General features: G+C 49.7%; 1 protein-coding gene across 5 annotated transcripts; it reads left to right on the top strand.

The window, feature by feature from the left end:
• Positions 1 to 232: 232 nt before the first annotated feature.
• Positions 233 to 12,846, top strand: MTFR1L (mitochondrial fission regulator 1 like). 5 transcript variants are annotated; one of them, XM_024766771.1, is made up of 7 exons: positions 233 to 353; positions 3,657 to 3,798; positions 4,222 to 4,326; positions 7,357 to 7,466; positions 7,690 to 7,901; positions 9,117 to 9,438; positions 11,498 to 12,518. In XM_024766771.1, exons 2-7 carry the CDS (start codon positions 3,775 to 3,777, stop codon positions 11,601 to 11,603), a joined length of 879 nt encoding a protein of 292 aa, XP_024622539.1. In that variant the 5' UTR covers positions 233 to 353; positions 3,657 to 3,774; the 3' UTR covers positions 11,604 to 12,518. The 5 variants fall into 5 exon arrangements, with proteins under 5 accessions (XP_024622539.1, XP_024622538.1, XP_024622535.1 ...); XM_024766770.1 differs by lacking the exon at positions 233 to 353 and adding an exon at positions 759 to 812; XM_024766767.1 differs by lacking the exon at positions 233 to 353 and adding an exon at positions 779 to 840 and having other exon boundaries at positions 11,498 to 12,846.
• Positions 12,847 to 12,974: the final 128 nt, after the last annotated feature.

Below are 12,974 nucleotides of genomic sequence, written 5' to 3' on the forward strand. Positions count from 1 at the left end.
AGACAGGACCCTGGAGGTTTGAGCACGAAGAGGGAGTGGGTGAGTGAGACTGGAAGGAATGTGGGTCTCTTTCGCAATGCGTCTTTCCCCATCAATCTACCCATCTGATCAACCAACTCACTGTACCGTGTGTGTGTGTGTGAGAGTGAGTGTGTGTGTGTGAGAAAGAGAGAGAGAGAGAGAGATACATAAAGGCTAAAATAAAAGAAAGCTACAAAGCACTGGAGGGCAGGAGTCAGAGAAGAGGCGCATTCTTGCTGCAGAGAAGACTGTAGAGCAGAGAAGACTGTAGAGGGTCTTGGCTGGGAAGCATGAACTGTGAAGGCACCAGGGCGAGATGAGGCAACCAAGCAGTAAGTCTGGGGCCTTGAACGCCAGAGGGAGGATTCTGAAGTTTGCACTAGGGGTGGGGACAGCAGTCACCGATCAATTGGGGGGCCGAATAGCAACTCAGACCCCTTCTAGAAGTCGCTTCGGGACTAAGCGCGGAGAGCGCCAAGGAGGCCGAGACCAGCGGCGGATGAGACCAGGCAGGCCTCAGGGATCTCCAAGCGCAATCAGCTTTTCCCCAGGGCTTTGACAGGCGGGGTCGCGGCCTCGGGTGGGCGTGCCTCCTCCCTCGGGATCCGCAAGTGCGCCGCCCCTCCCCCGCAGAGCCCTCGCTCGCCCCGCCCCCAGCAGGGCCCGCCTTCCGAGGGCGAGCGCCGCCGCGGCTCGGTGCGCAGCTGCTAGGGATCGCTTCCGGGGGGCGGGTCAGCGGAAGTGAGGGCAGTTGAGGCTGGGCGGCCCGCTGTGGTAGGAGGGGCCGTGAGGTGAGTGAGTCCGGAGCTGCAGTGTGAGGTGAGACTAGGTCCGAGTGCCGCCTCGGAGAGGGAGCGCGGCCTTCCGGCCCGGCTGTCGCGCGGCCTAGTGCCGGGCGCTGTGCGGTGCCCGCGGCTGCTGTGCCCGCGCCGGTTCTCGCGGGAGCCCGTGTCGTCCGCCTCACTATGTCAGGGGGGAAACTGATTCCCCAGGGGCAGTTGCTCGCCCGAGTCACCCAGCTGCACCAGAGGCTTCTCGTTTCTGCCGCCTCCTCGCTCCTTCCGGTACCCGGCCCCGGGCCTGTGGGTCCAAGGGCCGCCCGAGCTGCGGCGAAAGCTTGGCCGACCTTGGCCCTGTCGGGTCGGGCTGTTGCGGGGGAGGGGAGGCGTGTCCCGGGCAAGGTCCCCGCGGCGGCTCCCCCGGCGCAGAACTGCGCTGAGCGCGGCGATCTCGGCGGGGACCGGGGTGATGCGGCCAGGCCCGCTCGGGAGGCGCTGCGTCTCCGGCGGGGGACCGCGTGTAAACACTGGGGCAGCAGCGTCGGAAGGGGCAGTGCGCGCGCAGAGGTGGTGGGAACCAGCCGGCGCGGCCAGCGAGCTGGGGGCGTCTTCTAGCCAGACGCTTGTGGAGGGTTCAAGGCTAAGTTGGCGTTCTCGTTGCTCCGTGTCTTAATTGAACAAATGCTCGAGTGCCTGCTGTGTACTGAGCGAGCGCTGGGCTGTGCTTGGGAAGTCCCCGCCCTTCGGACAAACTGCACAGCACACCGTTACCTAGTTACTGCTGCTCGAAGGAAACGCGGGGTGCCGGGCGGGGAAGGGGAGGCGATGCTCGAGTTGAGCTCCAGAAATGATTAAGGATGAGCTTGGAGAAGGGGGTGCTGGTGTTTCGAGCAGAGGCAATAGTGTGGACAAGGCCAGCGTGGCTGGAGGGCAAGGCGAAAGCAGGTGTGGCTGTGAAGTGTGCAGGGGCCGGAGTGGACAGGCCTTGTAGGCTGCGGGGAGTTGGGTACACAGGGCAGAGAAAGATGAGGTTGGGCCTGATTGGGGACGGCCTGCTGGCCATGCTGAGGAGTCTAGACGTTATCCTCTTGGCTCTAGCAAGCATAGGGGGGTTTGAAGCATGGCAGGGATGTGATTAGCACTGTGTTCTAGAGAGATTCCCCTGGCTGTCGTGTGAGGGTTAGGCCCAGCTGAGTTTGGAGGTGAGTTTGGAGAGGAAGTGGCTGCAGTGACTAAAGTGAGAAACACAGGGAAACAGTGCTGTATGGAGCTTGTGGCAGCCACTGAAATTCAGCAAAGAGCCTGGCACACAAAAGGACTTTGATAAAAGGCTTGAATTGGCTGAGAAGATGGAGCCCGTGCAGGAGGCAGCAGGGTCTGCAGACTTTCTACGGCCGTGACCACTGAGTGACCTTAAACCAGTCCTTTCCTCTCTCTAGCTTCTTTTCCTCATGTATCGTAAAGTGAGTGAGTGATACCTCCTCTCCTAGCGGTAGAAGAGAGACCCTCCAAGGGAGGTTTCCAGAAAGAGCTGCTTCGGTCAGCGCAGCCCAGCCCCTCTTCAGAGGCTGCGCTTCGCTCCCCAGTGACTTCTTACCCAGGGCATTCCCAGCCCTTGAACACCCCACCCCACCCCCCACCATCTACCTTTGCGGCCTTACCGTACTCTGCTCTTTACATATCTCTTCACATTCCTTTCCTAGACCTGTGGTGGTGTTGCTGTTTCCCTTCCCTTCTTACCCCCTCTGAAGTCACCTTGGGGCCTTGGGGCCGGGGACTGAACTCACCTGGCCACCTGCCTGGTGTGCCTTTCTTAAGCAGTGATATTCAGCCTCTGCTAGAATTATGTATTCAGGTCCTATCTCTCGTCTAGAGTATGAGTTCCTTGAGAGCATGGCTGTGTCTTACTCCTTCCATAGCCCCTACAGTGCCCAGCACAGGGCCTGCCACAGAGTGAGTATTGTTGGTGTTTGATGAACAAGGGACTGAATGAGCTCATAGACTGCAGCTGCTCACCATGCAAGGGCAGCTGTGAGGAATCCAGTCAGCAGCAACTCCACCCATCTGTGTCTTGCTTTAACAGCTCATTAAGTACTTTAAAATCCTGTTTCACTGATTGACTCTTAAGGTAACTTAGAGTGGCAGCTCTTCCTGTCATCTTTTTACAGATGGAGAAACCAACATTCAGAAAGGTCATGTGACTTGCCTATGGCTACTAAGCCAGTAGATGGCTGAGCCAGGATAAACACTTGGCTCTTTTCCCCTGTAGCCCAGTAGACGGTTTGGCTACTGGTGGTTGGCTGTTCTTTGTACTGTTGTCTGTTTTACCTCTCACCCTTATGGGGGCCCAGCAGCGCTAGGCTGGGTGGCACATGCTGGCCTTTTTACATCTTATCCCCAGGAATGAATGTTGGGCTTGGATGGTACCTACAACTCTGGCTTTCCCATGAGCTTTTTTAACTTCCAAAGGGTTCTGTTTACATCTTAAGAAGTTTGCTTGTTGTTTTCTCTTATCAACTTAAAAAAAAATTTTTTTTTATTATAGTTGATTTACAATGTCATGTTTCTGGTGTACAGCACAGTGATTCAGTTATACATATATATTCTTCAGAAGTTTTGCCTCCGAAAACCTAAGGGCTCAGGAAGGCTCCCAGGGTTGGCCAAGCTCATATAGCGAATCTGAAATAGAACCTTTAAGGGTCTGGATTTGTTGTTGGGTGAGGGAAGCCTCTTCGGCTGGTTTTCTCCCCCTGTGAAATGTCAGAGAAGCCTCAGTGTTAGTCATGGCTCTGCAGGGCCTGGTTTTGTGGGGCTTGTGTGGTGGCCACTGAGTCTCCTGTGGGGGGTCTTTCACAGGAAGAGGAGTCTGGTTCCTTAAGATGGCCTGATATGAAGGCGTCACGCCTCCTGCGTCCCCAAGCCTCCAGAGCTGCCCTGTGGCTGCCTTGTCCTTCAAGTGCAGGAGCCAGTCGAAATGGCAGGAATGGAAGCCAGTGTGGTAAGGGGCATTCCCAGGGCAAGGGTGTGGTGGGGAAGGTTAAGCACTGGACCTGCTGCAGTTCTGAGATTCTCAAGTTAATTCTTCCCCAACCCAGGCCTGGAATTGAAGGGTCCTCCCTTCCATCCCCTCCCCCAAGGCAGAACCAACTATGATCTTGGGGCAGTTAAGGAGTCAATGTGTTTCCATCATTCTGTGCAGAGGGAAGGGAGGGCAGCCTGGCTGATCCCTACACCCGGCTAATCCCTCACCCTTTCACTGGACCCTCCCAGCATTGACTGTGCCTCGACAGCAGCAGGTGTCCCCTTAGGTGGCTGGCCAAGGTGAAGGTTGGCCCCTGCTAAAGGGGACAGGGGGAGAGGATGGGGACAGTAGTTGGATGTTCTCTGAGGTTGTGGCTGTCCCTGTCTCTTTCTGCTCTAGACCATCCCGATCTGGCAAAACAAGCCACATGGGGCTGCTCGAAGTGTAGTGAGAAGAATCGGGACCAACCTGCCCCTGAAGCCATGTCCCCGGGCATCCTTTGAGGTAAGTGAGCTGGAAGGGCAGGCAGAGTAGAGGCTCAGAGTGTATGGGAGGCTGGTGCTGCTTCTGTACCCCAGACTCCTTGGCGTTGCCAAGGCAGGTTGCTTTCCTGGTCACTTCTTCTAGCTACCTATTTTCAGTGTTTCCCTGAGGCCATTATGCCCCATCCTCTTCCTTCTGGCCAAGTCTAGCCATTCCTTTACTGGGCTATTTCAGTCTCACCTCTGTGCCTAGGGGGCCTTTAGTACCCACTCTGCAGCACAGATTCTTGTCTGGCCCAAGTGAGTAAGGCCCCTCGTGTAGTGGAAAGCTAAGTAACGTTTATTAGTCCCAGCTGCCTCCCTCTGAGAGCTAATGGTTAAGCATCAGCTCCAGGATAGATGGTTAAGGTGTGTGCATTTGGGGAGCTGGGACACAAAAGAGATACTTCAGCTTTCTGCCTACACAAAGGAGACAGAAATATATGCCTGAAAGGATGTGGGCCCAGGGCGAAACAAAAATGAAGGAGCTGAGTTTGTATGTCACATGGCTGAGCTGCAAAGTCTGTGTAGGAGCTTGATCTGGAGTCTCTGAATTGGTGTCAGGGTTGGTATTAGTCAGGAGTGGGTTGCAGGGGTGTTGTCCCTTGACCCAGATTGCCAGTTACTGTGTAGGGCAGGAAGTGGCCCTAGCTGCCTTAAGCATCAGGAGCAAAGGGAAGGACAGCTAGGGAGTGTGTCTGTCAGGGTTGCCCCCACGCTCAGTTGTAGCCCCTCCAGTCCTTTGCCTGCACGCTGCTGGGCAGAGATGATCAAGGGCACGGGCTCCCACGGAGCAGGAGTAGTATTAGTAATACTAGCTAACATTTACTGAGCCCATACAATGTGCCAGGCTCTGTGCCAAGTACTTTATATATATGTTAACTCATTTAATTGCCAATAGCAGAGGAGCACTCTGGGTAATCAAGGAAAGCAGATGGAGGCTTCCCCTAAATGGCCCATCTTAGCATTAGCTCCTGGGTCAGTGGAAGTCTTCCTCTGTAACCCTGGAGTATCACTTCACTCCTGTGAGACCCAGGTTCCCTATCAAAAAGCCAGAGCTGTCAACTCCTGAGCTACCTACCAAACAGTCTATAACAGAAACATCTGAACTTAACTCATGTATAGGTGGATTTTTGAGAAATTATCTCTAGATTTGTTGTAAATTGATTACTTTAAATATTTGAAGGGAATCTTGCTGATTTATTATTCTTTAATTTACCCATATAAAAATATTAAATTATGAAAAGTAAAGGAGAAAGGGAAACAAATTACCTATAATCACACAGTCATGGCACAATAACTGTTAATGTTTTAGTGTAGTTCTTTTCCATCTTTTTCTAAATGCATGGTTCTTTCTTTGTTGTAATCAGTAAGTACATAATTGAACCTTCCTAATTTTTCATTTAACATGGTGTCACTCAGTCTCTCTGTTCCCTAGTTGTTCATTTGGGTGAAGGAGCAATTTAAGGAGTTACATTATGATTCCTTTTGTATAATTTTTTTTAATTTAAATCTAAATAGTCAGATTATCAAGTTTGCTTCTAACAGTGTTTGTTGCCTTAACATGTAGATCCCAGTTAGCTACAAAGGTGTTGTAAGGAGCTTGCCAGGAGAAATTTCCTGTTGCTGTAACAGATTGTCCATGTCCTTGCACCTGTATTCTCACAACCAGAAGGCAAGACACTCTTAGGCCATGGGCATCTCTGTTAAAAAGTAACTCTGGCCAGTACCACTGAAGACCCCTTTGCTCTAGCCAGGTGTCAGCAGAGAGCCAGAGGGTAAATATTAGTTTGGCCAAAAAGTTCATTGGGTTAGTGAATACATTCAATAACGTTCTTGGTGAAAATGAAAAATGTCATTTATTTTTTACTTAAAACCGAACTAGGGCTTCCCTGGTGGCACAGCGGTTAAGAATCTGCCTGCTAATGCAGGGGACACAGGTTCGATCCCTGGCCCTGGAAGATCCCACATGCCGCGGAGCAACTAAGCCCGTGCGCCACAACTACTGAGCCTGCACCCTAGAGCCTGTGAGCCACAGCTGCTGAGCCCACGTGCCACAACTACTGAAGCCCGTGAGCCTAGAGCCCGTGTTCTGCAACAAGAGAAGCCACGACAATGAGAAACCCGCGCACCACAACGAAGAGTAGCCCCCACTCACCACAACTAGAGAAAGCCTACGCAAAGCAACAAAGACCCAACACAGCCAAAAAATAAATTAATTAAAAAAAAAAAAACAACACTGAACTAACTTTTTGGCCAACCCAGTATTTTAGGCTCTGAGCCATACTGCTCTCCATTACAACTACTTACTTCTGCTGTTATAGCTTAAAAGCCACCACAGATGATACTTAAACAAATGGGTATGACCATTTTTCCAGTAAAACACTGTATATAAAAACAGGTCCCGGGGCTTCCCTGGTTGCGCAGTGGTTGGGAGCCTGCCTGCCGATGCAGGGGACACGGGTTCGTGCCCTGGTCCGGGAGGATGCCGTGGAGCGGCTGGGCCCCTGAGCCATGGCCGCTGAGCCTGCGTGTCCGGAGCCTGTGCTCCGCAATGGGAGAGGCCACAGCAGTGAGAGGCCCGCGTACCGCAAAAAAAAAAAACAGGTCCCATCCCTGCTCTTGGCCACCGTGCTTTGCTTGGAGGATACAACAGGTTCATGACTGGTCTCTGTACCTTCCCAACCAGTAGCCAGAGTAATCTTTTAAAACCTCAAATCTGATCCTTACTTACACAGAATCTTCCAGTGGCTCATTATTGGTCTTAGAATCAAGCTCCTAATTCACTTTCCAGTCTCTCCCAACTCCCCACCCCACCAATCCAGTTCCAGCCATGCTGAATTACTTGTAATTTCACAGACTCTTGCTTCTGGCCTCTTAGTCAAGCTATTTCCAACTGGGACCTCCTCTACGAAGACTTCCCTACACATTAGGTGTTCCTCCTTTGTATTTTGCTCAGTCTCCAGTTGTTTCATCGTGAAGGCAGTAAATGTTGAATTTTGCTTCCCTACAGACCCTGCCCAACATCTCTGACCTCTGTCTGAGGGATGTGCCCCCAGTCCCTACTCTGGCTGACATCGCCTGGATTGCTGCGGATGAAGAGGAGACGTATGCCCGGGTCAGGTAGCGGAGGCAACAGCCTGCCGGCTGGGGAATGAAAAGCTTCTTCCCAGATGAGGTGGTAGGCAGCAGGAAGAGTGAGAGGTGGCGGGCAACAGGAATGAGAGCTGTGGGCTCAGAGTGTGAGCAGAACCTGGCTGTATTACTCGTGTAGGAGTGGTTGAAGGAATTTTGGAAGCAGTGCAGGGGCCCGCTCTCTCTGACACACTGTCTTTCCCTGGTCCAGGAGCGATACACGCCCCCTGAGGCACACCTGGAAGCCCAGCCCTCTGATCGTCATTCAGCGCAATGCCTCAGTGCCCAACCTCCGTGGGTCGGAGGAGAGGCTCCTGGCCTTTAAGAAGCCAGCCCTGCCAGCCCTCAGCCGCACCACAGAGCTGCAGGAGGAGCTGAGCCACCTGCGCAGCCAGATTGCTAAAATAGTGGCAGCTGATGCAGGTAAGAGCCCCTGAGCTAGGACCAGGATATAGCAGGCTGTTCCTTTTTGCTTAGCTTTTGGACAGGATAGGGATAAGGATGGTCCTTGGTTCGGGGGTGTTTGGGCCTAGGGCTCATGAGGTTGCCATGAGGCCTGGCTAGCCTGTTACAATCTTTGGATGGTTTCCGTCAGCCATTTTGGGGCTGACTGGTTGGGTTAGGAACAAAATCTTCACTTAACCTGGGGCCCCAGGCAGATTCCCCGCCTTGGCCACAAAAACCAACACTCTCTTCCAAGTGTCTTTAAGATCATGTCTTCCATGAGCGCTCATGGCTTTCCTTTTCAATATGAGAAATAAGCATTCCCTACAACTAAGAGACATTCCTCTTTGTAAGCACCTATCTCCCCTTTCCTTGCCTTTTCCAGCAGAGACCCTCCACCCATTCCTCCACCTTTCTGTCTGCAGTTAAGGCAGAACCACTGGAAATGAATGGGATGACCAGATGCAGGAAATACTAACAGGTGGATCTCTCCCAAGGTGCTCAGTGTTTAACCCTCATATTCCTCCCATTCTCAGTTTTGCTCCTCACTGACTCGTATTCATAGCTCCCAAACCTTGTCAGTTGGTAGAACACATAAAAATCACGGTGTTCTCTTTGAAATCTTCATGTATTTAATTCCTTCATATGGCAGTTTTATAGAGGAAATGGACGTGAATTTTCCATTTATATTTGTTGGCTACTTTTTTGTCCCTAGAATGTTCCCTAGAAACTTAGAAATTGAGGAAATTCTATCCATTAAAATCTGGGCACTAGGAGGACCATCACCACTCTGGTTTTTTGCTTCAGAACAATTCTTTCAGTCACAGATAGCTGGATTCAAAGGAGCACAGTCAGAAGCACTGGCCTAGTTAGAGAAAACGACAAATTCAGGCCTTGGTTCTGCACTGTTGCTTCAGTCTAAAGAGTGCTGTCACTCCACAGCGCACTGCAGAATGGGAGCTTTTAGGAGGCAAGGCCCTTATGGGGTGGTTTTCTTCTGCCCTCCTGGAACACTGGAAGAGCCCAGTACTGCTACATCTTCTTGAGATCCTGAGAGGGGAAGGTAGTGGAGGAACCCAGGATGTCATGGTGTCAGCGTAGGAAATGAATGTTTGGTAGGCAGTGCTTGCAGGGAGATGTAACTGCTGTATTTTAGCCCCAATGTCCATCCATGCCTATTGTTTTCTCTTTCAGCTTCGGCTTCATTAACGCCAGATTTCTTATCTCCAGGAAGTTCAAATGTCTCTTCTCCCTTACCTTGTTTTGGATCCTCATTCCACTCTACAACTTCCTTTGTCATTAGTGACATCACCGAGGAGACCGAGGTAGAGGTCCCTGAGCTTCCATCAGTCCCCCTGCTTTGTTCTGCCAGCCCTGAATGTTGCAAACCAGAACACAAGGCTACCTGCAGCTCGTCTGAAGAAGATGACTGCATCTCTCTGTCCAAGGCCAGCAGCTTTGCAGATATGATGGGTATCCTAAAGGACTTTCACCGGGTGAAGCAGAGCCAAGATCTGTAAGTATATTATAAGGAGCTGTGATGATCTGTTTATTGTTTAAGTTGCCTGTGGCCAGTTATCTAATAGAAAGTACTTACATAGTAAGTCCTCAATAGTAGTCATGTGTTATTCCATTCACAAAGCTTGCTGCCTGCTTGCTCGTGCCTGGGTCCCCAGTTTGAGGAAAGAGCAACACTTTACATTTGGTTGGGGTGACCTACCAACCAAATGTTGTTAGACTAATAGGGATTTTACAAGAAGGCTCATCTAATCCAGCTTCTGTCCCCCAGAGGGGCTTCACCACTTCAGTTTTCATACTGCTAGTGACAAGTGTCCCCATGCCCCACCCTTCAAAACATAATTGCATAATAGTTATTTTAGTATCTCAAAAAAGTAGACTTATTTGGTGAAAGGAACATTTCCTTTAAACACCGTGGTCCATTATTCAAACCAGCCCTGCAAATTCAGAGATTTACGAACAAGGCTTTTGAGACTCCTAGGTAGTTCCTAAACCTGGCTGCCTATCAGAATTGCTCAGATTTATTTAAAAAAATACACCTTAACTTAACAAAGCAGAACACCCAAGGAGTAGAGCTCTAGGTGTTTCTGATGTCAGTGTAAGGGGATGTGGGAAATACCTACCATGAGAAACTCATCTAGCAGAGAAGCCCTAGAGCTCCAGCCTGAGGGAGTCACCACCTTGCAGTGTTTCCCTACCGCACAGGACATACCAGAAAAGCTTATTCAAATGCAGGTTCCTGGGCATTGAAATATTTGACATCCAGACCTCAAAATCCAGAGGCCAGATGTGCAGCTGTATTTGTTAATGCAGTTAAAAAGCTGTTTTGGGGGGTGGGGAGGTGAGGGCTGTCTCCTGAGCTGACGAAGTTCCTCTTAAAGGAATAGTGACTCACCTCACACAAGGATCCCTTTGTGGCCCCATTTTCTTCCGAAAACTAGACAAGGGTCCTGGTAGTCGATTCTGTAGGAAAGTTACTTTTACCTTCCTTCTCTGGCCATACGGACCCGCAGTTCTTTGGTCTCCTGCATTCCCAGATTCAGCTGCTGCTGCTGCTTTGGGGCCACACTGAGCCTTTTTCTTCTGGTCAATGTTTTATAGATTGGACTCTCCAACTTTCTTACACCTGCCTCTTGTACCATATTAGATCTGTGACCCCCTACTGCCAAGCCCTTCCTCTCACTTGTGTCCTGGGCCCTTTCCTCCTTTGTTGATAGAAGGAGCTGGGGGTTGATGACTAAGGAGCTGGCTTGATGACTAAGAACGGGAAAGTAGCGCCATCTTCAGGGTTCAGAAATGTGACAGACTGAAGGCAGTTCCTCTTTTTGTTTTCAAGGTTTAATAATCAATCTTGGCCTTTACATCTAGCATAATGACCAATAAAATGCTTTCATGAGGATGTATGTATGTAAGAGTTCACTAGAATTTCAAGCAACTATTTTCCAGGAAAATACCTGATGTTATCAGGTAATTTGAACCTACCCTAATCTGAAACTGGTTTTGTTCCCACGGGTCCCTTATGATGTGAACATTTTACTATAAATTCTGGATTGCTTATAAAAAACCTCTTAGTTTCCCTGACAGGGAGACGAGGTAATAGTAAATCCTCAGCACACCTTTTCCCCAGAACGAATAAATGTCAGAAAAGCCAAGAGTCATCAGTCATTTCCCCTGCTGACCTGGGGAAATGCTACTAAGAAAAGATAGGGCCAGAAGGTGGGAGCAGAAGCTTAGCCACCACAGGCCAATACCAACAGGTTTGCCCACGTTTTGTAGCCATTTTAGGAAATAGCAAAGCCACGTCTAGTTAAGAGATGAGATTTGTAACCAGCAAGCTTGGTTCTGAACTGTGGATTCACCACTTACTGAGTGACTAATGACTTTGGGTAAATTCATAACCTCAATGTGCTTCAGTTTCCTCATCTGTAAAAGGATTGTAGTAGCTCCTACCTCATAAGAGTGTTGTGAGGATTAAATGAGATTGTATTCCAACACACAAAACACTGCCCAGGGCAGAGTAAGTACTCAATAAATACAAGCTATTATTGTGTCTCTAGGAACCGGAGTTTATTGAAGGAGGAAGACCCAGCCCTCCTTATCTCTGAGGTCCTAAGGAGGAAGTTTGCGCTGAAGGAAGAAGATATCAGTAGAAAAGGAAACTGATGGCACTCAGCTCTGCAAACTCAGTCTCATGCTCCTGGAATTCTTTCAATAGCTGCCTTCCTCACTGCAGATGTTTCTGCCTCTCAATTAGAAATCTTCTGCAACAGTCTGGCCAAAAGCTAGAGCTTGGACTAAGAGAAGAGCTGCATTATATGTTTTCTGTACTTCAAACCTTAGCAGAAGCTGCCTGTTTTGAGCTGAGACACGTTACAGGTAATTGTGTAGGTTGGAATGTCCCAGTTTAAAGGGTGAGATAGAAGTTTCTGGTTTTTCCTTGCCCCTGTGTGAAAATAGGTCCTAAATGAATGACTGACTTAACTGCACTAGACCCCATAACTGGTCTCACTGAACACTTTGTGCCCAGCTGTCACTTACTCTCAGCCAGTTCCTTGCAGCAGAGCAGGGCTGAGGGGAGGGGGCTATGTTTATGTACGTGTTCACAGGGCAGGGAAAATCTTATGCTGCTCCATCATGAACTGACACCAGTGCCCAGCAATCACTCTCTCCCCCTTCTCTGTCCAACACCTACATGTAGAGGTCGAGCCACTGGACCAGCTGACACTTGGGCTACTGGGAGGCCTGGGCTGTTTTTTCTTAAATATATTTTGTAATACTGTACAACCAAATCTACCCTCCAAGGCCCTGGGCCCTCATTGGTTCCACTAATTGAAAGCTCTTTCTCTTCCATGGACTTTAGTGTAAGTCCAGTAGGAAAGAGAAATGGAGATGGGAAAGAGAGTACCATCCTTCTTCCAGGCCCTTGACTGCTCCTTTGCATTGGGCCAAGGTTTGTACCTACCACACCATGCATGACTCAGATGCCCTCAGGTCCCTTTTCTCTACAGTATGTATCCTGTGTGTGTTTGGGTTGAAGCACTACCTGACATTAAAGGAAGGATTTGGAGAGCTATTGCATTTGCTGTGTCCATCTCTGAGTCGTGATCACCCAGTATCTCCCACAGGTATAGAATTTCTATTAATTTTAAGGTATATGAACTTCTTTAAACAGGTTCCTGGCTTCCCCTTGCCTTTAGAAGCGAAGGCTTCCCTAGGGAGCTTCTTATCTCTCTCTTTACAGAGAGATTTTGCCCTAACCTTTCAAAGCCGGTCCCGTCTTATAACTTGCAAGCTTGCCCCCAAGAGGCTTATTTTTAAGCCTCTTAGGTACCACACCTGCAACATGGGAAACTGCCACCTAGTGGATGTCTTGAGGAGAACACAAGTCAAATTAGACTTGTGTTCAGATCAGACCCATGGCAATGACAGCAGAGTTGCATTTTCAAAAATAAAATTGGTAAGTTTTAATTACCAGCAGAGCCAGCTTTGTAAACATTTATTTGGATTCATAGTTTGTTTTACAATGGGAGTTCT

Source organism: Neophocaena asiaeorientalis, unplaced genomic scaffold (genome assembly GCF_003031525.2).
Source record: "Neophocaena asiaeorientalis asiaeorientalis breed wild unplaced genomic scaffold, Neophocaena_asiaeorientalis_V1.1 scaffold79, whole genome shotgun sequence".
Lineage (NCBI taxonomy): Eukaryota > Metazoa > Chordata > Mammalia > Artiodactyla > Phocoenidae > Neophocaena > Neophocaena asiaeorientalis.

What these genes read in the sequence shown, in the direction of transcription:
- MTFR1L (XM_024766771.1), top strand. Translation starts at nt 3,775, where the DNA reads ATGGCAGGAATGGAAGCCAGTGTG. An exon ending in GAGACGTATGCCCGGGTCAG is followed by an intron (nt 7,467 to 7,689) that starts GTAGCGGAGGCA and finishes TCCCTGGTCCAG; the next exon opens with GAGCGATACACGCCCCCTGA. An exon ending in GTGAAGCAGAGCCAAGATCT is followed by an intron (nt 9,439 to 11,497) that starts GTAAGTATATTA and finishes TTGTGTCTCTAG; the next exon opens with GAACCGGAGTTTATTGAAGG.